We start from the raw sequence: 24,707 nt of genomic DNA on the forward strand, positions 1-24,707 counted from the left end.
TTGATATGACAGTAATGTAATACATAACATAGGATCAGATGGGGAGGAAAGAGGCCTGAATATGGAGGAAGCAACACCAGCAGTTTGAGCTATGTAGATGACATCCTGCTAGTCATAGAAAATAGCAAACACTTGGAAGGAAGGAAGGAAGGAAGGAAGGAAGGAAGGAAAGAAGGAAGGAAGGGAGAAAGCAAAGAAAGTGAGAAAGAAATGGGGAATTAAAGGAAAAAGGAAGGAAGGAAAGAAGGGTGAAAGGAAAGAGAGAGGGGGGGGGGAAATAAAGGAAAGGAGAAGGAAGGAAGGAAGGAAGGGAGGGAGGGAGGGAGGGAGGGGGAAAGGGCGAAAGAAAAGAAAGTGAGAAATGGGAATTAAGGGAAAAAGGAAGGAAGGAAGGAAGGGAGAAAGTAAAGAAAGTGAGAAAAAATGGGAATTAAAGGGAAAAGGAAGGAAAGGAGAAAGGAAAGAGAAAGGAAAGATAAGGGAAGGAAGGAAGGGAAGAAAGAGAGAAAGGGGAATTAAAGGAAATGAGAGTAAAGGAAGGGGAGAAGGAAGGGAGAAAGAAAAAAAGAAAGAGTGAAAGAAATGGGAATTAAGGGAAAAAGGAAGGAAGGAAGGAAGGAAGCGCAAAAGAAAAGAGAGAGAAAGGGGAAGGAAAGGAAAAAGGAAGGGAGAAAGGAAAGAGAAAGGAAGGAAGGAAGGAATGAAGGAAAGAAGGGTGAAAGGAAAGAGAGAGAGAGAAAGGGGAATTAAAGGAAAGGAGAATAAAGGAAGGTGAGAAGGGAGAAAGTAAAGAAAGTGAGAAAGAAATGGGAATTAAAGGAAAAAGGAAGGAAGGGAGAAAGGAAAGAAAAAGGAAGGAAGGAAGGAAGGAAGGAAGGAAGGAGAGAAAGGGGAATGAAAGGAAAGGAGAATAAAGGAAGGGGAGAAGAAAGGGATAAAAAAAGGAAAGTGGGCGAAAGAAATGGGAATTAAAGGAAAAGGGAAGGAAGGAAGTTGAAAGGAAAGAGAGAAAGGAGAATGAAAGGAAAGAGGAAGGAAGGAAGGAAGCGCAAAAGGAAAGAAGGAGAAAGAAAGGGGAAGGGAAGGAAAGAGGAAGGAAGGGAGAAAGGAAAGAGGGGGAAAAGGGGAATTAAAGGAAAGGCGAAGGAAGGGAGGGAGGGAGAAAGGAGAGAGAGAGACAGAGAGGAAGGGGAAGGAATGGAAGGAAAGAATGAAAAAGAGAAGGAAGGAAGAAAAGAGAGAGAGAAAGAAAGAAAGAAAGAAAGGGGAACGAAAGGAAAAAGGAGGGAAGGGAGAAAGGAAAGAGAAAGGAAGGAAGGAAAGAAGGAAGAAGAGAAGTAAGGGAGAAGGGAAAGAAAGAGAGAAAGAAAAGGGGATGAAAGGAAAAGGAAGGGAGAAAGGAAAGAAAGGTAGGAAAGGAGAAGGAAGGGAAGAAAGATAAAAATGTAAGGAAGGGAGGGAGGAAGGAAGGAAGGAAAGGAGAAGAAAGAAAGATGGAAGAAGAAAGAAAGAGAAAGAAAGAAAAGAAGAAGGTAGGCAAGGAATGATTGTCATATGGATGTTTAATTGTTGTTATGCTATGGCTTTTCAATGTTCCCATGATTTTGTAATGTGTGTATTGAAACTGTTAACTGCTTTGAGTCGCCTAAAGGCTGAGAAAAGCGGTATATAAAGGAAGTAAATAAATGAAGGAAGGAGGGCGGGAAAGAAAGGAAAGGGGGGAAAGGTATGTGGGGTAGGAAGGAGTGAGTGGCACTCAGAAAGTGTGTATGGCCAATGTGTGTGTGCCTTGGAGCTAGAAGGGTGGCGCAAGCCAAGGTTTGCCAGTGGGAGCATCCTTATTGGGAGCGTGCGCTGGAACTGATGTCTCCAATCCATCCTTGCACTGCGCATTCATCCTGGTGCAGGCCATTGGCACATAGAGTTCTCATTCCTCGCACAAGGTCCTCTATGGCTGGTGCACCACAGACTTGTCTCCAAGATGATGTACATCTAGGCCAACATAAGTCTCCCACAATCTGAAACCATCTACTCATCATCCCAAGCATTAACTCACCCCGCAGGGAGCAAAAGTTTGGATGTGCTGAAAGCAAAGGTGTTGCCGGACAATGTGGGAGTGTTCTGGTACTTGGAAGCGCATACGCCTTGGAGCCAGAAAGAGGTGTGAACTGACTCTGCATCAGTCTGGAAATAAAAGGATCTGTATTCGGCGTGAATTAATTTCTCCGTGCCTGTCTTGCACATCAGTGGTGACGGGTGGCGCAAGGAGAGCATCGGGAAAGGTGGCAATGGCTCCCCAAAGCGGAATGACTTCCCTGGACTTCTCCTTCTGCCTCATTGGAGGTGCTGTCACTCTTTGGATGCTCCTGAGAGCCTCCTGGTTCATTTGGTTCAAGATCCGTGTCCACATTCTCTCCGAGTATTGGAAAGCGGTGGACTTCTCCCATTACGGCACCTGGGCAGGTGAGTGCAAACACGCTCCATAGACTCCCCAAGGGCGCATCTATTCTGCACTGTATCACGCATTCGGCACCACTTTGACTACCTAGACACAATGCTAAGGAGATCCAGGGAGTTGTAGTTTGGTGAGGCACCAGAGCTTTTTTTTTGGTATGGAAGGCTCAAGATCTTGCCAAACTACAACTCCCAGGAATTCCATAGCATGTGATGAGACATCCGGTTCTGCATTTCTAACTCAATGCTAGGCCATCCTGGGACTTATAATTTGGTACCATACTCACATTCTAAGGCCCTTTGGAAACTACAACTCCCAGTATTCCATTGCATGTAATGAAATGTCTGTTTCTGCATTTTAACTCAATGCTATGCCATCCTGGGAGTTGTAGTATGGTGAGGTACCTGCACTTTTTCGGGGGTATGGAAGGTTCAAGACATTGTTAAACTACAACTCCCAGAATTTCCATAGCTTGTGATGAGATGTCTGTTTCTGCATTTCTAACTCAACGCTATGCCACCCTGGGAGTTGTCAATGAGGTCAATGTATGTAGACGCATGTTCTTTGTTTGACTGCGATTGGAGGGTATAAAAGCCATAGTCAACGCCTATATTGGGGCTCTGGATGCTTTTGGACATAGCCCACTCCAGGGTCCCAGCTGGAAATAAAATACGTGCTTTTGAGACCTCCAGACCTCTCTTTGTCTCTTTTCCTGAAAGCTTCTCCCTGCCATTTCAGAAGGTTCAAGACCTTGCTAAACTACAACTTCCAGGATTTCTATAGCATGTGATGAGATGTCTGTTTCTGCAATTTTAACTCAGTGCTATGCCATCCTGGGAGTTGTAGTATGGTGAGGTACCTGCACTTTTTTGGGCATGGAAGGTTCAAGACCTTGTTAAACTACAACTCCCTGGATTTCCTTAGCATGTGATGAAACACCCAATTCTGCAATTTCACTGCCAGGGCTCAATGCTGTAGAATACTGCAAATTGTAGTTCGGTGATGCACTCTCACTCTAAGGCCCCTGGGAACTACAACTCCCAGGATTCTATTGCATGGTGTGAGATATCTGCTTCTGTATTTTTATTTCAAATGCTCTGCCATCCAGGGAAATTGCAGCAGTGATTGGCAGAGACAGATAAAGGCCCTGGAGAACTACAACTCCCAGGATTACATATTATGTAATGAGGTATCTGGTTCTCTGCTTTTAACTCAATGCTATGTCATATTGGAAATTGTAGTTTGGTGAATGCCAGCACCAACTGGCAGAGGCCGCTCAAGCCCTTGCCATACCACAACTCCCATGATTCCAGAGCATCAAGCCACGGCAGTTCGAGTGGTGTGAAACTGCATCCATTTTACAATGTTGATGTAGCAAGATAAGGCAAAAGCCCTTGCTGAACTGCAACTCCCTGGATTCCATAGTAATATCAAGCCATGGCAGTTCGACTGGTATCAAACTGCACCTCATCAAATGTATAAACCAGTTAAACATAGGAGCAATCAAAACACATAAATTATGGAACAGATTGAAAGCACATAAAGTGCTGAGCCTTGATCTCAGACTCATCCATAGTCATTTTCCAAAATCCAAAGTAATTACTCAGCCTGTCAAAGTCTTAATTAATCAAAGCACCCCTGAAAGATGACCACCCAGCCTCAACAACAACAACAATATTAATACTTATAAAAAGACCCCAAGGGCCATCTAGTCCAACCTCCTCTCTCGTTCCGTGTGAGGTTTCCTCGACGAAGGAGGGAACCGTGACCGTGGGGCTTGTCCACGGCTTTGCTCTCCTCCAGACTCGGAGGAGGGAAAGGAGCGCAGGGAGGAGGAGAGTTGAGGATCCTGGTGGGAAGGCATGGGGAACGGGCTCTTCTTTCAGCCCCACACACTCCCACCAGGACCCTCACCCGAATATAACCCGAGGGGAGGTTTTTCAGCTTGTAAAAAGGGCTGAAAAAATCAGCTTACAGTCGAGTATATACGGTAGTCATTGCAGGCCTTCATATTTTACTGGTGCTTCCAAAATTATTAACTTCTTCTTGATTGGTGTTAGCCTTGTGTTGACTTCTTTCTGAAGAGTATTAACATTGATCTTATCACGGTCCAGTTCTTATCACAGTTTACTATTCAGTTCTTATTAGCAACTTTTAATTACAGTCCAGCAAGCAGGTAGCTAGTCATTGCAGGACTTAATATTTGACTGGTGCGTCCAAAATTATTAACTTCTTCTTGATTGGTGTTAGCCTTGTGTTGACTTCTTTCTGAAGAGTATTAACATTGATCTTATCCCTGTCCAGTTCTTATCACAGTTTACTTTTCAGTTCTTATTAGCAACTTTTAATTACAGTCCAGCAAGCAGGTAGTTAGTCATTGCAGGCCTTAATATTTTACTGGTGCTTCCAAAATTATTAACTTCTTCTTGATTGGTGTTAGCCTTGTGTTGACTTCTTTCTGAACAGTATTAACATTGATCTTATCACTGTCCAGTTCTTATTACAGTTTACTTTTCAGTTCATATTAGCAACTTTTAATTACAGTCCAGTAAGCAGGTCATTGCAGGCCTTAATATTTTACTGGTGCGTCCAAAATTATTAACTTCTTCTTGATTGGTGTTAGCCTTGTACTGACTTCCTTCTGAACAGTATTAACATTGATCTTAACATTGATCGTCCAGTTCTTATTACAGTTTACTTTTCAGTTCTTATTAGCAACTTTTAATTACAGTCCAGCAAGCAGGTAGTTAGTCATTGAAGGCCTTATTATTTTATTGATGCTTCCAAAATTATTAACTCCATCCATGCATCCTTCCACTCAACTCATTCATACCCACACATCACATTAAGTCCACATTGATCAAATCTGCAAAGATATTTTTGTGACATCAAGACAGTAAATAAGGAACACCAGTCAGGAACAGGGGAACTCAAGACAGCAAACAATCAAGGGCCAGTTGACACCTCCCAAACAGGGGCTGTCTCCAGGCAACAACATCCAGGCTACCTCTATGCACCCACGCTGATTGAATCATAGAATCATAGAGCTAGAAGAGACCTCATGGGCCATCCAGTCGAACCCCCTGCCAATAAGCAGGAAAATCACATTCAAATAAACAGGAAATTCACATTCAAAGCATGCTTTTCCATAGCATATCTGCCACTTTCTGAATTCACCGTCTTTCTCTTTCCCATGGAGCAGAGCATGGCGGGTGAGCCAGACTCCTCAGGTCTGCCACAGTTTGAGCATTATTAGATTGACTCTTTTATAGCAATATTCTGCTGATGTTATAAGCGACCCCAAATCTGGGCCCCTATTGAAGGTCCAGTCATGGGAGGCACACAGACGAATGTCCAGTCTCAGGAGTAGATCAAAAGCAAAGTTTTATTTCATCACGGCCATGAAGAGACGGCCAGGGAATGTACACACAGATCCCAGCACATGAAAAGGCTGCCGCACCCCACACCCCTTGACCACACAGTATATAGGCTTTTCTTGTCTATCAAGATTCTATTGCACATGTTTTCACTGTGGCAAATTTTGCCAATTATCTACTGCCCCTTAAGCTCTAGCCCATTTCCGGCAAGCCATGCCTTCATGTCTAGCTTATGTATTGTTGAACACACAATTTCTCAGAGTCTCTCCACCCTGCTGTTGACGTGTTGCTCCTTTTCTGCAAGGGAGGGGTACCTTCTTTCCATTTTGTTACCAAAGCAAATCTTCTACAGGCTTCAGCCTCCTTCAATGTTGTCCCAAAATTGTAAAGAATGATAGACATCTTCCATCCTGGTTCCGTCTCAGTTTCCTGGCTAGATGTTGATCTTCTTGATTGGTGTTGACAAACACAAGGCTTGTGTTGACTTCCTTCTTAACATAAGGAATGTGGCAAACATTTCCTCAACTTGAAAGAACCATTGTCACAGTCTTATCAGAGTTTACATTTCCGTTCTTATTAGCAACTTTTAATTGCAGTCCAATTTCAAATAACTTGAAAGCACGCATTCTTTTTATTGCAATTTCAAGTGTGAGAGAATAGATTGGATTACAGAACTTTTACACAAAGAATGACATTCGACAGATAGAGATACAGATTCTATACAACTGCACTGGATTTACAATTTATTACATTGGCAAACAAACAAACAAAGGAGAATTACATTTTCAATCACAATTTATACACAAATTGTCAGGTTTTACAATGTATTGTAATGTAATATAGCTGAGTCATACACTGCTAATAGGCTTCTGTTGGAAATGCTGAGTCATGCATTAACTGTATATAGGGAATCATTTGGGGAATGTGTTCTGGCCTAGTCCCGGTGATTGTGAATGATGTAATCCTGGGTCTGAGTTAAGTGAATGAGTTGGGAACCAATCAGAGATTGCTATGTGTAAATGAATTGTATATAAGGAAGTCATGTACAGTGTATTTTCTCTCCTTATGCTGTGATGCTGTTCGTCGAAGGCTCTATGTAATTGATTAAAGGAACCTGTCTGCTAAGACAAGATATAACCGTGTGCTATGGTAAGTTTGTAGTGTCATCTAGATTGGAGGGGAAAACAATAGTAAAACTGACAATGGCTGGGCATGTGCTCAAGTGTCTGCAAAAGAGTTCCAGAGTGATTGCAGGCTGTGGGAGCAGTTGATTGAAAATACTGTGCAGGAAGAAGCTACTGGAAAGCGCTGAAGTTGTGCAACTGATCTGCTGCTGAATTGTGAAATTAATCTCAATACATATACATGCATTTGTCGTCATGCATCCAAATACTACCATATCATTTTCTCCCTCCTTGGAGAAGCACCTGTTAGGCTAGACCCTGCTTCCCTGCAGCCTGCCAACGCACAGTTCCAAAACTTCCAAAATGCCAAAACTTCTCCTTCCCTAAGCACAATGCCAAGGACCAGATCTCTGTTGTCCATAGAGCAAAACCTGACTCCCTGCACAAAATCCAAGACTCTAAAAGCGCACTTCTTCCTCTTCCCTTGAAAAAGAGGACCAAAGTGACCAGACTGCTCTCTTGCAAATTTGCCACTCTCCGAATGCACCACCTCTCGCCTTCCCATGGAGCAGAGCATGGCGGGTGAGCCAGACTCCTCAGGTGTGCCACAGTTTGAGCATTATTAGACTGAGTCTTTTATAGGAATATTCTGTTGATGTCGTCCCAAAGTTGTAAATGAATGATAGACATCTTCCATCCTGGCTCCATCTCAGTTTCCTGGCCAGATGTTGATTCTTCTTGATTGGTGTTAGCCTTGTGTTAACTTCCTTCTGAACAGTGTTAACATTGATCTTACCACTGTCCAGTTCTAATCACAGTTTACTTTTCAGTTCTTATTAGCAAGTTTAAATTACAGTCCAGCAAGCATGTAGTTAGTCATTGAAGTCTGTAATATTTTACTGATGCTTCCACAATTATTAACTCCATACATCCTTCCATTCAACTCATTTATATCCACACATCATATTAAATCCACATTGATCAAATCTGCAATGATATTTTCATGACATCAAGACAGTAAATAAGGAACACGAGTCAGGAACAGGGGAACTCAAGACAGAAAACAATCAAGGACCAGTTGACGCCTCCCAAACAAAGGCTGCCTCCAGGCAACAACAACCAGGCTACCTCTATGCAGATACCCACACTGATTGAATCATAGAATCATAAAATCATGGAGTTGGAAGAGACCTCGTGGGACATCCAGACCAACCCCCTGCCAATAAGCAGGAAATTCACATTTAAAGCATGCTTTCCCATAGCATATCTGCCACTTTCCAAATTCACCATCTCTCTCCTTCCCATGGAGCAGAGCATGGCGGGTGAGCCAGACTCTTCAGGTCTCTCACAGTTTGAACATTATTAGATTGAGTCTTTTATAGCAAGATTCTGCTGATGTTATAAGGGACCCCAAATCTGGGCCCCTATTGAAGGTCCAGTCATGGGAGGCACACAGACGAATGTCCACTCTCAGGAGAAGATCAAAAGCAAAGTTTTATGTCATCACAACCATGAAGAGACGGCCATCGTAATGTACACACAGGTCCCAGTACATGAAAAGGCTGCCGCGCCCCACACCTCTTGACCACACACTATATAGGCTTTTCTTATCTATCAAGATTCTACTGCACTTGTTTTCATCTTGATTGGTGTTAGCCTTGTGCTGACTTCCTTCTGAACAGTATTAACATTGATCTTATCCCTGTCCAGTTCTTATTACAGTTTACTTTTCAGTTCTTATTAGCAAGTTTTAATTACAGTCCAGCAAGCAGAAAGTTAGTCATTGCAGGACTTAATATTTTACTGGTGCGTCAAAAATTATTAACTTCTTCTTGATTGGTGTTAGCTTTTTGTTGACTTCCTTCTGAACAGTATTAACATTGATCTTATCCCTGTCCGGTTCTTATCACAGTTTACTTTTCAGTTCTTATTTGCAAGTTTTAATCACAGTCCAGCAAGCAGGTAGTTAGTCATTGCGGGCCTTAATATTTTACTGGTGCGTCCAAAATTATTAACTCCATCCATGCATCCTTCCATTCAACTCATTCATACCCACGCCCCACACCCCTTGACCACACACTATATAGGCTTTTCTTATCTATCAAGGTTCTACTGCACATGTTTTCATCTTGATTGGTGTTAGCCTTGTGTTGACTTCCTTCTGAACAGTGTCAACATTGATCTTATCCCTGTCCAGTTCTTCTCACAGTTTACTTTTCAGTTCTTATTAGCAAGTTTTAATTACAGTCCAGCAAGCAGGTAGTTAGTCATTGCAGGCCTTAAATTTTTTTGGTGCGTCCAAAATTATTAACTTTTTCTTGATTGGTGTTAGCGTTGTGCTGACTTCCTTCTGAACAGTATTAACATTGATCTTATCCCTGTCCAGTTCTTATTACAGTTTACTTTTCAGTTCATATTAGCAAGTTTTAATCACAGTCCAGCAAGCAGGTAGTTAGTCATTGCAGGCCTTAATATTTTACTGGTGCGTCCAAAATTATTAACGCCTTCTTGATTGGTGTTAGCATTGTGCTGACTTCCCTCTGAACAGTATTAACATTGATCTTATCACTATCAAGTTCTTACCACAGTTTACTTTTCAGTTCATATTAGCAAGTTTTAATTACAGTCCAGCAAGCACGTAGTTAGTCATTGCAGGCCTTAATATTTTACTGGTGCATCCAAAATTATTAACTCCATCCATGCATCCTTCCATTCAACTCTTTCATACCCACGCCCCACACCCCTTTACCACACACTATATAGGCTTTTCTTATCTATCAAGGTTCTACTGCACATGTTTTCATCTTGATTGGTGTTAGCCTTGTGCTGACTTCCTTCTGAACAGTGTCAACGTTGATCTTATCCCTGTCCAGTTCTTCTCACAGTTTACTTTTCAGTTCTTATTAGCAAGTTTTAATCACAGTCCAGCAAGCAGGTAGTTAGTCATTGCAGGCCTTAATATTTTACTGGTGCGTCCAAAATTAACTTCTTCTTGATTGGTGTTAGCCTTGTGTTGACTTCCTTCTGAACAGTATTAACATTGATCTTATCACTATCCAGTTCTTCTCGCAGTTTACTTTTCAGTTCTTATTAGCAAGTTTTAATCACAGTCCAGCAAGCAGGTGGTTAGTCATTGCAGGCCTTAATATTTTACTGGTGCATCCAAAATTATTAACTCCATCCATGCATCCTTCCATTCAACTCATTCATACCCACGCCCCACACCCCTTGACCACACACTATATAGGCTTTTCTTATCTATCAAGGTTCTACTGCACATGTTTTCATCTTGATTGGTGTTAGCCTTGTGCTGACTTCCTTCTGAACAGTGTCAACGTTGATCTTATCCCTGTCCAGTTCTTCTCACAGTTTACTTTTCAGTTCTTATTAGCAAGTTTTAATTACAGTCCAGCAAGCAGGTAGTTAGTCATTGCAGGCCTTAAATTTTTTTGGTGCGTCCAAAATTATTAACTTTTTCTTGATTGGTGTTAGCTTTGTGTTGACTTCCTTCTGAACAGTATTAACATTGATCTTATGCCTGTCCGGTTCTTATCACAGTTTACTTTTCAGTTCTTATTAGCAACTTTTAATCACAGTCCAGCAAGCAGGTAGTTAACCGTTGCAGGACTTGGTCTTTTAGAATTGGTGTCTCCAAAATTATGAGCTCCACTCATTCATTCTTCCATTCATTCCCACACATTATGAAATCCATATTTATCAAATCTGCAATGATATTTTCGTGACAAAACTTGGGAGGAATCTCTGGATATTAAAATGAGGATTTGAAAGTTTGCATCAATGCATAAACCCTAACCTGTCCCTTTTCTTGTTTTTGCAGTGGTCACCGGTGCAACATCCGGCATTGGAAAAGCTTATGCCCATGAGGTGAGTGGCAGCTTTGAGTCAAGAGAGAAAAGGGGAGATCCAAACATGGGATTCATACTCTACTTGCCTATGTGTATTTATAATGAGTGATCTAAGCCTAAACACTACATTTATTGATGCTCCATATGCAGCTAATACGCATAGCCTGGAAGTCCTTTTATGCCGTATTTTTGTACGCTCAGCCATGGAAACATGGGTCGCACTCTCTCAGCTTCAAGGCAAACCTCCTCTGAACAAATCTAGAAGAAGTATCCTTCTTTGGAGGCTTTCAGACAAAGGCTGGATGACCATCTGTTGGGAGGGATTTGATTATATCTTTCTTTATGCCAGAATGGGGTTGGACTGGGTGGTCCTTGGGGTCTCTTCCAACTGTATGATGTCATTTTATAACGCTATGACTCGATGGCCATCTGTCTGGAGGGCTTCGATTGTGCCTTTCTTCATGGTCAAAAGTCCATTGACTTTCCCTTTGGGCCTATTCCAACTCTAAAATTCTAGAATTCAACAGTAGGTATCTGGCCATCTGTCAGGAGGGCTTTGTGTCATTATGGCAAAAAAGGCAGTGGACAACAACAACAACAACAACAACAATAACACTGTGTAACAAGATTTTTGTTCCCAGGTTGCAAATATTTATTTTTTTATTTATTTACTATACTTTTACACTGCCTTTCTCAGCCTTATCGGCGACACAAGTCAGTACACATAACAACAAATTGCAAATTAAACATTCAACAGTATAAAACCACAATCTATATAAATAAAAATGTAATGTTTGTTTGTGGTATTCACAGAACTCAAAAACCAATGGGCGAATTGACACCAAATTTGGATACAAGACACGTCTCAGGCCAATGAGTGACCATCACTCATAAAAACACCGAAAAACACAGCAGAAGAGACTTAAAAAGCCAATAAACAAAACAAAAAATACATTACAATGCATGCGTAAAACCACACACACACATATATATACACACAAGCACATATATACACACATATATGCATATACACAGCCAAAACACATACACAGAAAAGAGGAAGGAAGGAGGAAGGGAAGGAAGGAAAGAAATAAGGGTAGAGAAGGAAGGAAGGAAAGAGAGACGGAGGGAGAGAAGAAGGGAAAGAAGCGGGGAAGGAGAGAAAGAAGGAAAGAAAGGTAGAGAAGGAAGGAAGGAGAGAAGGAGGGAGAGAAAGAGGGAAAGAAGGAGGGAAGGGATAAGGAAAGAAAGAAAAGTAGAGAAGGAAGGAAGGAGAGGAGGGAGAGAAAGAGGGAAAGAAGGAGGGAAGGGATAAGGAAAGAAAGAAAAGTAGAGAAGGAAGGAAGGAGAGGAGGGAGAGAAAGAGGGAAAGAAGAAAGGAAAGAAAGAGGGAAGGAGAGAAAGAAGGAAAAAAGGGTAGAGAAGGAAGGAAAGAGAGAAGGAGGGAGAGAAAGAGGGAAGGAGAGAAGGAAGGAAAGAAAATGGTAGAGAAGGAAGGAAGGAGAGAAGGGAAAGAAGGAGGGAAGGGATAAGGAAAGAAAGAGGGAAGGAGAGAAAGAAGGAAAAAAAAAGGGTAGAGAAGGCACGTTTCCTCTTGGCACGTTTCTCTCTTTCACCCTCCATTCGTGCCTCTTCAAATTCTGCAGCATTGCTGGTCACAGCTGACCCCCAGCTGGAGTGCTCAAGGGCCAGGGCTTCCCAGTTCTCAGTGTCTATGCCAGAGTTTTTAAGTTTCCGCAGTCTGTTCTTTCCCCCTTTTTGAAGAGGGTGGTGATGGTGGCGTCCTTGAAATCTGCTGGGATTTTCTCAGTCACCCACACTTTTTCTATGAATTGGTGGAGTTGTTGTGTCAGCTCAGGTCCTCCCTCTTTAAAGATTTCAGCAGGGATCCCATCAGGTCCGCTGGCTTTGTTATTTTTTTGTTGGCTGATGGCATTGCTGACTTCTTCCAAACTAGGCAGTGCTGCAAGCTCATCCCTGGTTTGTTGTTGTGGGATTTGTGAGAGAACCTCTTCGGCCACCTTGGAGTTGCGGTTCAGGAGGCTTTGGTAGTGTTCTTTCCAACATAGTGCAATTGATTTTTGGTCCTTCAGGAGTTTGGTTCCATCTGATGAGCGGAGAAGCTGTATGCCATGGTTTCTTGGTCCACAGATGACCTTTGTGGCTTTGAAAAATCCCTGAGCATCATGGGTATCTGCCAGGTGTTGGATTTCTTCTGCCTTCTTTGTGCACCAGATGTTCTTTGTCCACTTGAGTTCTCTTGTCCTTCTTTGGACCTCAGCTTTTGTGCTGGCGTAGATCTTTTTCTTAGCAGCACAGTTGATGTCTCTCTGCCATGTTTGGAAGGCTTTCCTTTTCAATTAGCTGTTGGATCTCGTTATTTTTGTCGAACCAATCTTGATGTTTCTTGGTTTGATATCCAATAGTTTCTTCGCAGGCTGTGATGATGGAGGTCTTCAGTTTGTTCCAATGTTCCTCAACATTTTCGGGGTGTTCTGTGGGGAGATGGTCCTTGAGTGCTGTTTGGAGATGGGCTCGTCTGGAGGGCTCCTGAAGGGCTTGGGTGTTCATTTTGCGCCTTGTCTTTCTTCCTTGGAGTCTGCGCTTGGGGGCGATCTTGATAGCCATCGTGGATCGGATTAGCCTCTGGTCGGTCCAGCAGTCATCAGCACCTGTCATGGCTCTTGTGAGGAGCATGTCACGGCAGTCTCTGGCGCGTGTGATTACGTAGTCTAAGAGGTGCCAATGCTTTGACCGGGGGTGCTTCCATGATGTCTTGAACTTGTTTTTCTGGCGGAAGAGCATGTTGGTGATGACAAGGTTGTGTTCCGCACATTTGGTGAGAAGCAGGATGCCATTTGAGTTGCTGTTTCCAACCCCGTCTTTTCCTATGGTGCCTGGCCACAGGTCGAATCTCGCCCAACTCTTGCATTGAAGTCCCCCAGGAGGATGATTTTGTCCTCCTTAGGTATCCCCGATAGGACGGTGTCCAGCTGACAGTAGAATTTCTCCTTGATGTCTTCGTCAGCATCTAGTGTTGGTGCATAGGCACTTATGATGGTTGCCCGTTGGTTTTTGGCAAGATCAATTCGGAGGGTTGAGAGTCGTTCGTTGATGCCAGTGGGTGCTTCGGACAGATGTTTCATCAGATCATTTCTGATGGCGAAGCCAACTCCGTGCATTCTTTGGTCTTCTTCAGGCAGTCCCTTCCAGAAGAAGGTGTAGCCTCCTTTTTCTTCCTTCAGCTGTCCCTCTCCTGCTCTCCGGGTATCCTGGAGGGCTGCTATGTCGATGTTAGAGTGTCCCAGCTCCCTTGCAATGATGGCAGTTCTGCGTTCAGAGCATTCACTGTCAGTGTTGTCCATCAGTATCCATACGTTCCATGTACCGAAGTTCATTTTTCTTTTTTGGCCGCAGGGTGGTGACCCCACTGGACGCGGCAGTCCAGTCAGGGAAAAGAGAGGCAGACTATGTTTGGGGCACCTTTTCTAACCCCCCCCCCCATGTGGGGTGAGCAGAGTGGGTCCTCAATAGGGCTGCTCAGTCGTGGATACAGCTGCCGAACTACTCAACTGCCTCGGACCTTGAGGTAGAACGACTGAGTCCGTACCCACCACCCATGTGCCAGTCTGTGACTAGGGGTTTCCAGATTACACAGTCCTGCCCCCCTCACCACTCGCTGATCGCCATGGGACTTTTGCTGGTTTGTTTTTATTTTCTTTGGAAAACACCTGTGTGTGAGATTTTTTAATGTGTGGAGGTCAGTGCACAACTGATCAACACACAGTCTTCACAGAGTGAGGTTCCACTGGTGGTGTAGTTTAACACAATGACCGTGGCTTCTCAGTCTGCTGCAACCTTCTTCTGCCTTCACAGCCGTTGTAACATGTATCATGTTATCCTCCGATTAATTTCCTGAGATAATTTCCTGTTTTGTGAACATCAAGATTTGAACTCAGAACCCTTCTAAGAATTGTACATCAAAAGTAACCAGAAGCTTATGTACCAGTAACTTACTGAAACCACTACGCATTTGTACCAAAAGAAGTTTAAGCCTGTTAAATAAACGTTTGTTTTTGTTAACACTTTATAGCAGCCTCAGTGTGAACATCATTGTTCTCACTGAGGGTGTTACTAAGTATACTCTCCACATACAACTCAGTCTGGATACCAAACAAAAAGGTGGCAGCGAAAACAATTGAAGAAACAGTTTCAAGATCTCCCAGTTGCCTCTTTCCTATTTTAAAATTTCCCCTGCACCTATATATAATTTGGTTGGCAGCTTGTGGGATTCACTATTCCAAAATCCCCTGTTCCTTTCCCTGCTAAATTCCTTATAATTAGCGGCAATCGGCTGGTTCCCCAGGTTCCTTATAATTGGTGGTACAGAGGTGTGGGAAGCAACATTGGGATTATTTTTATATCTTTCCCTGTCTAATAAATTCAAATTATTTAAAATCTCCTCTACTACTCAGCCTTCTTGCCATCGTTATAGGATTTTTTTAGATAGTGCCATTTTGCAAGGTTGTCCTTTGATCTGCCCACTCTGGTTCTGAGTCTATTCAGGGACTTCCAGATTGCCCTTCAAGGCCCTTGAAAAACTACATCGCCCAAGATTCCATGGCATTGATCACTCACAATTAAAATGGTGTCAAACTGTATCATTTCTATAGTGTAGATGCCGCCATGACTTTTCCAACTCTGTTTTTCCCTTCCCAGCTTGCCAAGAAAGGTCTCGATGTAGTCCTGGTCAGCCGCTCCATGGAAAAGCTGAAGCAAGTGGCTGCTGAAATTGGTGAGACAAAGAGCGACGCATCGACTTAATTGTTAACATTGGCTCTGCGTGTCATTTTAGTGTCTTAATATTCTCCCAATATTGCATTTGCAAAAGATGTACCACTGAAAAGCAGTCGGAAAGGGAAAGCGTTGGAAACAACTTCCAGGATGCATTCTGTACATTGTTTAGTTGGTTGCTCTAGTCTACAGTGTAGATGCATTTGATACTTTTCACTGGATTTGGGTTTGCTCCTTTTGACACTTTTGGCTCCTTTTAAATGAGGAAACCGAGGCACGTTCATCTCTTCTTTCCTTTCCTACAGAGCAACTCTACAGCCGGAGCACCAAAGTGATCCAGGCGGATTTCACCGGAGGCTCCGAAATCTACGAATCTATCCACAAAGCTCTGGAAGGCTTGGAGATTGGCGTTTTGGGTAAATTATGCCTCCATCTTTTCCATTTGAGAGCTGGGATTCCCATTTATTGACTCCCAACTAGAACGGATCCCTTAAAAGGGTTCTTGGATGGCGAGTCGAGGACAATCCTTTGGTTTCAATAACTCTCCCATGGCAATTAAGGTGGTGCCAAACCACATTCATTCTACTTCAGGCATGGGCAAACTACGGCCCTCCAGGTGTTTTGACTCATCGCTGAGCCTGGAACCTCAGGTTTCAGCGGTGGCCGGGAGAGCTTTTGCACAACTAAAACTTGTGCGTCAGTTGCGCCCGTATCTTGGGAAGTCTGATCTGGCTACAGTGGTCCACGCTCTTGTTACATCCCGAATAGACTACCGCAACGCACTCTATGTGGGGTTGCCCTTGAAGACTGTTCGGAAACTTCAACTGGTCCAGCAAGCGGCAGCCAGATTGCTCACCGGAGCGTCATACAGGGAGCACACCACCCCCCTGCTGTGTCAGCTCCACTGGCTGCCGGTTCAGTTCCGAGCACAATTCAAGGTGCTGGTTTTGATCTACAAAACCCTGTACGGTTCCGGTCCAGCGTATCTGTCCAAACGTATCTCCCTCTACGTCCCACCATGGAGTTTGAGATCATCTGGGGAGGCCCTGCTCTCGACCCCACCGCTATCACAAGTGAGGTTGGTAGGGACGAGGAGCAGGGCCTTCTCGGTGGTGGCCCCTCACCTGTGCAACTCACTCCCGGGGGAAATTAGGGCATCAACATCCCTCCTGTCCTTCAGGAGGAAGGTAAAGACGTGGTTGTGGGACCAGGCCTTCGGGCAATCTGATAACTAGATAAGGATAACGAGATGGATAGGACTGACAGGACTGACAATTGTGGAAGTCTAAAACACCTGGAGGGCCCAAGTTTGCCCATGTCTGTTCTAAGTGTATTTCCATCGAAAACCTTTCTGAGTTCTTTGCCAATACAAGTGCGTGCCTTTTGGTCTTTCTACAGTGAACAACGTTGGCATGTCCCATTCGGTGCCGTCAGACTTCCTGCAGACCCCTGACCTCAAGAAGGTGACATCCATCTTTTCTGTTATTTATTTTATTTATTTATCGTGTCATCTGCAACCAGAACATTGTATTACATTTCTAACAGAACAAAACAAACAAACAGATAAAAAAACGCAAATTTTGCAAACTTGGTAGTTGACTAAATGTCCTTTGACCAGTCTCTGGCCACTTGAAGTGCCTCTGGTGTTGCCACAAGGAGGCCCTCCCTGGTGCATGTGGCAGGGCTCGGGGTGCATTGCAGCAGCTGGTCAGTGGTTTGCTCCTCTCCACACTCGCATGTCGTGGACTCCACTGTGTGGCCCCATTTCTGAAGGTTGGCTCTGCATCTCGTGGTGCCAGAGCGCAGTCTGTTCAGCGCCTTCCAAGTCGCCCAGTCTTCTGTGTGCCCAGGGGGGAGTCTCTCATTTGGTATCAGCCATTGGTTGAGGTTCTGGGTTTGAGCCTGCCACTTTTGAACTCTCGCTTGCTGAGGTGTTCCAGCGAGTGTCTCTGTAGATCTAAGAAAACTATTTCTTGATTTAAGTCGTTGACGTGCTGGCTGATACCCAAACAAGGGATGAGCTGGAGATGTCTCTGCCTTGGTCCTTTCACTATTGGCTGCTACTTCCCGGCGGATGTCAGGTGGTGCAATACCGGCTAAGCAGTGTAATTTCCCCAGTGGTGTAGGGCGCAGACACCCCGTGATAATGCAGCATGTCTCATTCAGAGCCACATCCACTGTTTTAGTGTGGTGAGATGTGTTCCACACTGGGCATGCGTACTCAGCGGCAGAGTAGCACAGCGCAAGGGCAGATGTCTTCACTGTGTCTGGTTGTGATCCCCAGGTTGTGCCAGTCACGCTTTTGTATGATATTGTTTCTAGTGCCCACTTTTTGCTTGATGTTCAGGTAGTGCTTCTTGTAGGTAAGAGCACGGTCCAGAGTGACTCCCAGGTATTTGGGTGTGCTGCAATGCTCCAGTGGGATTCCTTCCCAGGTGATCTTCAGAGCTCGGGATGCTTCTCTGCTCTTAAGGTGAAAGGCACATGTCTGTGTTTTAGATGGATTAGGGATCAGCTGGTTTTCCCTGTAATAGGCAGTAAGAGCAGCTAGAGCTTCGGAAATCTTCTGTTCTACCATCTCAAAGCTCCCTGCTTGAGCAGTGATGGCACGATCATCAGCATAGATGTTGCTCTCTGTCCCTTCTGGCAGTGGCTGGTCATTTGTGTAAATGTTGAACATGGATGGAGCAAGCACGCTCCCCTGAGGCAGGCCGTTCTTCTGTTTCCGTCATCTGCTTCTCTGGCCCTGGAACTCAACAAAAAAGCAAGGGGGGAAAGGAAGGAAAAAGGAAGAGGGGTCAACCAAGGGCGAGGTGGGTAGATGGTATCCTTGATGTGACTGACTTGACTTTGGAGACCGTGGGGGTGGTGACGGCTGACAGGGAGCTCTGGCCTGGGCTGGTCCAGGAGGACACCAAGAATCAGAAGTGACTGAATGAGTAAACAACATCAACAATAGCATTTGTGCCAACATTTTGCTACTGAAGATTAGCTGAGCTCCTCAACCAACATGCTATGTATGGCATGTTGGTCTCAAGACCATTTATGTCTGGGGAAGTCTTTCCCAAAAACCATCACCTTAGTCTTGGAGATATTCATAGAATCATAGAATCCTAGAATCCAAGAGTTGGAAGAGACCTCCTGGGCCATCATCCAGTCCAGCCCCATTCTGCCAAGAAGCAGGAATGTTGCATTCAAATCACCCCTGACAGATGGCCATCCGGCCTCTGTTTAAAAGCTTCCAAAGAAGGGGCCTCCACCACATTCTGGGGCAGAGAGTTCCACTGCTGAACAGCTCTCACAGTCAGGAAGTTCTTCCTCATGTTCAGATGGAATCTCCTCTCTTGTAGTTTGAAGCCATTGTTCCATTGTGTCCTAGTCTCCAGGGAAGCAGAAAACAAGCTTGCTCACTCCTCCCTGTGGCTTCCTCTCACGTATTTATACATGGCTATCATATCTCCTCTCAGCCTTCTCTTCTCCAGGCTAAACATGCCCAGCTCCTTAAGCCGCTCCTCATAGGGCTTGTTCTCCAGACCCTTGATCATTTTAGTCGCCCTCCTCTGGAAACATTCCAGCTTGTCAACATCTTTCTTGAATTGTGGTGCCCAGAATTGGACACAATAATCCATGTGTGGTCTAACCAAGGCGGAATAGAGCATGGGGGGCATTACTTCCTTAGATCTAGACACTATGCTCCTCTTGATGCAGGCCAACATCCCATTGGCTTTTTTTGCTGCCACATCACATTGTTGGCTCATGTTTAACTTGTTGTCCACGAGGACTCCAAGATCTTTTCCACACATCCTGCTCTCAAGCCAGGCCTTGTCCCCCATTTTGTATCTTTGCATTTTGTTTTTCCTGCCAAAGTGGAGTATCTTGCATTTGTCACTGTTGAACTTCATTTTGTTAGTTTCGGCCCATCATCTCTCTAATCTGTCAAGATCGTTTTGAATCCTGCTCCTGTCCTCTGGAGTATCAGAGTCTTGGAGATATTCCTCTTAGCAGTTGGTACTGAAAACCGTCAGAAGGTTTTTAAGACCCAACCAAGAGAGGGAGAAAAGCACTATATCGTCTGCATACATCAGGATGAAATCTTTCTGCTCCTGATTACTAGGAAAGGAGAGTCAATTTTAGTTGAACAAGGCACGAAATCATTCATATAGATGTTAAAAAGAGTGGGGGGGGGGGCAGAAGACACCCCTGTTGGAAAGAAGTGACAAGTGGAGTGCCGCAGGGTTCTGTCCTGGGCCTGGTCCTGTTCAACATCTTTATTAACGACTTAGATGAAGGGCTAGAAGGCAGGATCATCAAGTTTGCAGACGACACCACATTGGGAGGGATAGCCAATACTCCAGAGGACAGGAGCAGAATTCAAAACGATCTTGACAGATTAGAGAGATGATGGGCCAAAACTAACAAAATGAAGTTCAACAGTGACAAATGTAAGATACTCCACTTTGGCAGAAAAAATGAAATGCAAATATACAAAATGGGGGATGCCTGGCTCGAGAGCAGGACGTGTGAAAAAGATCTTGGAGTCCTCATGGACAACAAGTTAAACATGAGCCAGGAATGTGATGTGGCGGCAAAAAAAGCCAATCGGATTTTGGCCTGCATCAATAGGAGCATAGTGTCTAGATCTAGGGAAATCATGCTCCCCATGCTCTATTCCGCTTTGGTTAGACCACATTACCTGGAATATTGTGTCCAATTCCAGGCACCACAATTCAAGAGTGATATGGACTCTAAGCTGGAATGTGTCCAGAGGAGGGCGAGTAAAATGATCAAGGGTCTGGAGAACAAGCCCTATGAGGAGCGGCTTAAGGAGCTGGGCATGTTTAGCCTGAAGAAGAGAAGGTTGAGAGGAGATATGATAGCCATGTATACATATGTGAGAGGAAGCCACAGGGAGGAGGGAGCAAGCTTGTTTTCTGCTTCCCGGGAGACTAGGACGCAATGGAGGAATGGCTTCAAACTACAAGAGAGGAGATTCCATCTGAACATGAGGAAGAACTCCCTGACTGTGAGAGCAGTTCAGCAGTGGAACTCTCTGCCCCGGAGTGTGGTGGAGGCTCCTTCTTTGGAAGCTTTGAAACAGGGGCTGGATGGCCATCTGTCAGGGGTGATTTGAATGCAACATTCCTGCTTCTTGGCAGAATGGGGTTGGACTGGATGGCCCAGGAGGTCTCTTCCAACTCTTTGATTCTAGGATTCTATGATACTCCCTGTATTTAGCTTTTCCATAACAATGTTGGCAATGTGTTGTGTGCCTCCAAGACCATAGTGTTGGGCTGGAGGACATAGAAAGTGCCTGGGGAGGGCATACTTGCATAAACGAAACTAACACCAAACCCTATTCCCCCCCCCCCCCACTTTTTTCCCCTTTTAGTTCGTTAATGACATGGTGAATTGCAACATCCTTTCAACTCTGAAGGTTGGTGGAATGCAACCAAGTTTCCATCTGTTGTATATCGATCTATATAAAAATGTTCTGTGCGTAATGAGTACCCTAAAAACAAAAGAACCAGTGAACGAAATCACACCAAATTTGGCAACAAAACGTCTCACAACACAAGGAGTGACCATCACTCAAAAAATTATGGTTTTGTCGTTTGGGAGTTGTAGTTGTTGGGATTTATAGTTCACCTAAATCAAAGAGTATTCTGAACCCCACCAACGATGTAATTGAACCAAACTTGGCACACAGTTTTCCCATGACCAACAGAAAACACTGGAAGGGTTTGGTGAGCAGTGTCCTTTGGTTTGGGAGTTGTAGTTCACCTACATCCAGAGATCACTGTAGACTAAAGCAATGATGTATCTGGACAAAATTCTACAAGAATACTCAATATGCCCAAATGTACTGGAAGGGTTTGGTGGGCAATGTCCTTTGGTTTGGGAGTTGTAGTTCACCTACATCCAGAGATCACTGTGGACTGAAACAATGATGGATCTGGACCAAACTCTACAAGAATACTCAATATGCCCAAATGTGAACACTGGTGGAGTTTGGGGAAAATAGAATCTCAACATTTGGGAGTTGTAATTGCCGGGATTTGTAGTTTACCTACAATCACAGAGCATTCTTAACAACACCAACGATGGAATTGAACCAAACTTGGCACACAGTTTTCCCATGACCAACAGAAAACGCTGGAAGGGTTTGGTGGGCAGTGTCCTTTGGTTTGGGAGTTGTAGTTCACCTACATCCAGAGATCACTGTGGACTCAAACAATGATGGATCTGGACCAAACTCTACAAGAATACTCAATATGCCCAAATGTGAACACTGGTGGAGTTTGGGGAAAATAGAATCTCAACATTTGGGAGTTGTAATTGCCGGGATTTGTAGTTCACCTACAATCACAGAGCATTCTTAACAACACCAACGATGGAATTGAACCAAACTTGGCACACAGTTCTCCCATGACCAACAGAAAACACTGGAAGGGTTTGGTGGGCAGTGTCCTTTGGTTTGGGAGTTGTAGTTCACCTACATCCAGAGGTCACTGTGGACTGAAACAATGATGGATCTGGACCAAACTCTACAAGAATACTCAATATGCCCAAATGTGAACACTGGTGGAGTTTGGGGAAAATAGAATCTCAACATTTGGGAGTTGTAGTTGCCGGGATTTGTAGTTCACCTACAATCGCAGATCATTCTTAACAACACCAACGATAGAATTGGGCCAAACCTCCCAGACAGAACCCCCATGACCACCAGAGCGGGCCACAGCAACGCGTGGCAGGGGATGGCTAGTAACCTATAAAATAGCAGTATTCTCCCCCTGTCCTTGTTCCACGGCTACAATTTTGCACTATCCCACTCTCTTGCCTCTTGTTTACAGTCCAGCCATGTTCCATAGGTTATTGTTTGCTGTTTTTAATGGCAGTTTTATATGCCATATGTTTTTATTTTACTGTAATTGCATTTTGTGGTTCATTTTATGCCCCAAGTCCCCTCGGGTTGATGGAGGCGGGGTACAAGAATAAAGTTGTTGTTGTTGTCGTTGTTGTTGTTGTTGTCATTATTGAAATGCTTTGTGGGACATACTTTGTTGGATGTGGATTAACCAAAACTGCAGGCAATGGAGAACTCAATTCAGATTACTCTTTCTTTGCAGATGACGGAAGCCATCCTTCCTCAAATGGTCGCCAGGTAGGAGACAAAGACGGCCCTCCGTCTCAAGGGGGGAAGTTGTAGATGTTGTAGGACTGCAATACCCATTAGTCCTCTCCACCGAAGCCAGAGATTGTCGGCCGAGCTTTAGCATAGCTGCTTAATCATCAGCAGCAATAGAGCTTACAACATCTGTTATAGAACTCCAGTATGTGGATGACAACGTCGTCTGTGCGCATTCAGAAGAAGATCTACAAGCCACTCTAAACACCTTTGCAGAAGCATACGAGAAGCTCAGCCTGTCATTGAACATTGAAAAAACCAAGGTGCTCTTCCAGCAGACACCAGCCAACCCCTCTCCAATGCCAGCGATACAGCTTAATGGTGTCACATTAGAAAATGTTGATCATTTCCGCTACCTTGGCAGCCACCTCTCCACCAAAGTCAACATTGACACTGAAATACAACACCGCCTGAGCTCCGCGAGCGCAGCATTTTTCCGAATGAAGCAGAGAGTGTTTGAGGACCGGGACATCCGTAGGAAGACCAAGGTGCTTGTCTATAAAGCTATTCCCCTCCCAGCCCTGCTCTATGCCTGCGAAACATGGACTGTCTACAGACGTCACATGCCACTCCTGGAACAATTCCATCAGCGCTGCCTCCTGAAAATCCTGCAAATCTCCTGGGAAGACAAGCGGACAAACATCAGCGTGCTGGAAGAAGCAAAGAGCACCAGCATTGAAGCAATGGTCCTCCGCCACCAACTCCGCTGGACCGGCCACGTTGTCCGGATGCCCGACCACCGTCTCCCAAAGCAGTTGCTCTACTCCGAACTCAAGAACGGAAAACGGAATGTTGGCGGACAGGAAAAGAGATTGAAAGATGGGCTCAAAGCCAACCTTAAAAACTCTGGCATAGACACTGAGAACTGGGAGGCCCTGGCCCTTGAGCGCTCCAGCTGGAGGTCAGCTGTGACCAGCAGTGCTGCAGAATTCGAGGAGGCACAAGTGGAGGGTGAAAGAGAGAAACGTGCCAGGAGGAAGGCGTGTCAAGCCAACCCCGACCGGGACCGCCTTCCACCTGGAAACCAATGCCCTCACTGCGGAAGAAGATGCAGAGCAAGAATAGGGCTCCACAGCCACCTACGGACCCACAAGGAAACCCATGATGGAAGACCATCTTACTCGTCCAACGAGGGATCGCCTAAGTAAGTAAAGTAAGCATAGTACTATAACATTAAATGCACTAGCATTTGTGCAAAGTATGCTTCATGCAATTCTCTAAACCAAAAAAAATCCTTATGTGGGATAAACAACAGATCCTTACAGCAAAATGCACGTTTGTAAGTCCTTTTGAAAACCAAAAGTTTATCAATAACCAATCAAAGTTTGTAAGTCTTTTTTGCAAGTCTCTTAATCCAGAATTTCTTAATGTGGGTTAAACAGTTGATTCCTACAGCAGAATGCACAAGTTTGCAAGTCCTTTTTTAAAAACCACAGTTTGTCAACAGCAAATCAAAGTTTGTCAGTCCTTTTTTGGAATCCACTGTTTATAAACCACAACCGGTTTCGACCACGTGGAGTCTTCCTCAGGTGGTAGTTGATGTTGTTCATTCGTTCAGTCGTCTCCGACTCTTCGTGACCTCATGGACCAGCCCACGCCAGAGCTCCCTGTCGGCCGTCACCACCCCCAGCTCCTTCAAGGTCAGTCCAGTCACTTCAAGGATGCCGTCCATCCACCTTGCCCTTGGTCGGCCCCTCTTCCTTTTTCCTTCCACTTTCCCCAGCATCATTGTCTTCTCTGGGCTTTGCTGTCTCCTCATGATGTGGCCAAAGGACTTCAACTTTGTCTCTAGTCTCCTTCCCTCCAGTGAGCAGCCGGGCTTTCTTTCCTGGAGGATGGACTGGTTGGATCTTCTCTCAGTCCAAGGCACTCTCAGCACTTTCCTCCAACACCACAGCTCAAAAG

The 24,707-nt window shown here is 44.5% G+C and overlaps 1 protein-coding gene across 1 annotated transcript in view; it reads left to right on the plus strand.

Annotated features, from left to right (window-relative positions):
* Window positions 1-24,707, plus strand: part of LOC132780442 (very-long-chain 3-oxoacyl-CoA reductase-like) — a 62,735-nt gene that overhangs the window by 33,111 nt on the left and 4,917 nt on the right. Inside the window, exons 2-7 of the mRNA XM_067462444.1 lie at window positions 10,795-10,841; window positions 15,542-15,617; window positions 15,922-16,032; window positions 17,015-17,079; window positions 21,006-21,050; window positions 22,744-22,778. Of these exons, the coding sequence (XP_067318545.1) occupies window positions 10,795-10,841; window positions 15,542-15,617; window positions 15,922-16,032; window positions 17,015-17,079; window positions 21,006-21,050; window positions 22,744-22,778 (379 nt within the window). The remainder of the gene's footprint in view (window positions 1-10,794; window positions 10,842-15,541; window positions 15,618-15,921; window positions 16,033-17,014; window positions 17,080-21,005; window positions 21,051-22,743; window positions 22,779-24,707) is intronic.

The sequence above is a fragment of the Anolis sagrei genome, chromosome Y (genome assembly GCF_037176765.1).
Source record: "Anolis sagrei isolate rAnoSag1 chromosome Y, rAnoSag1.mat, whole genome shotgun sequence".
NCBI classification, from domain to species: domain Eukaryota; kingdom Metazoa; phylum Chordata; class Lepidosauria; order Squamata; family Dactyloidae; genus Anolis; species Anolis sagrei.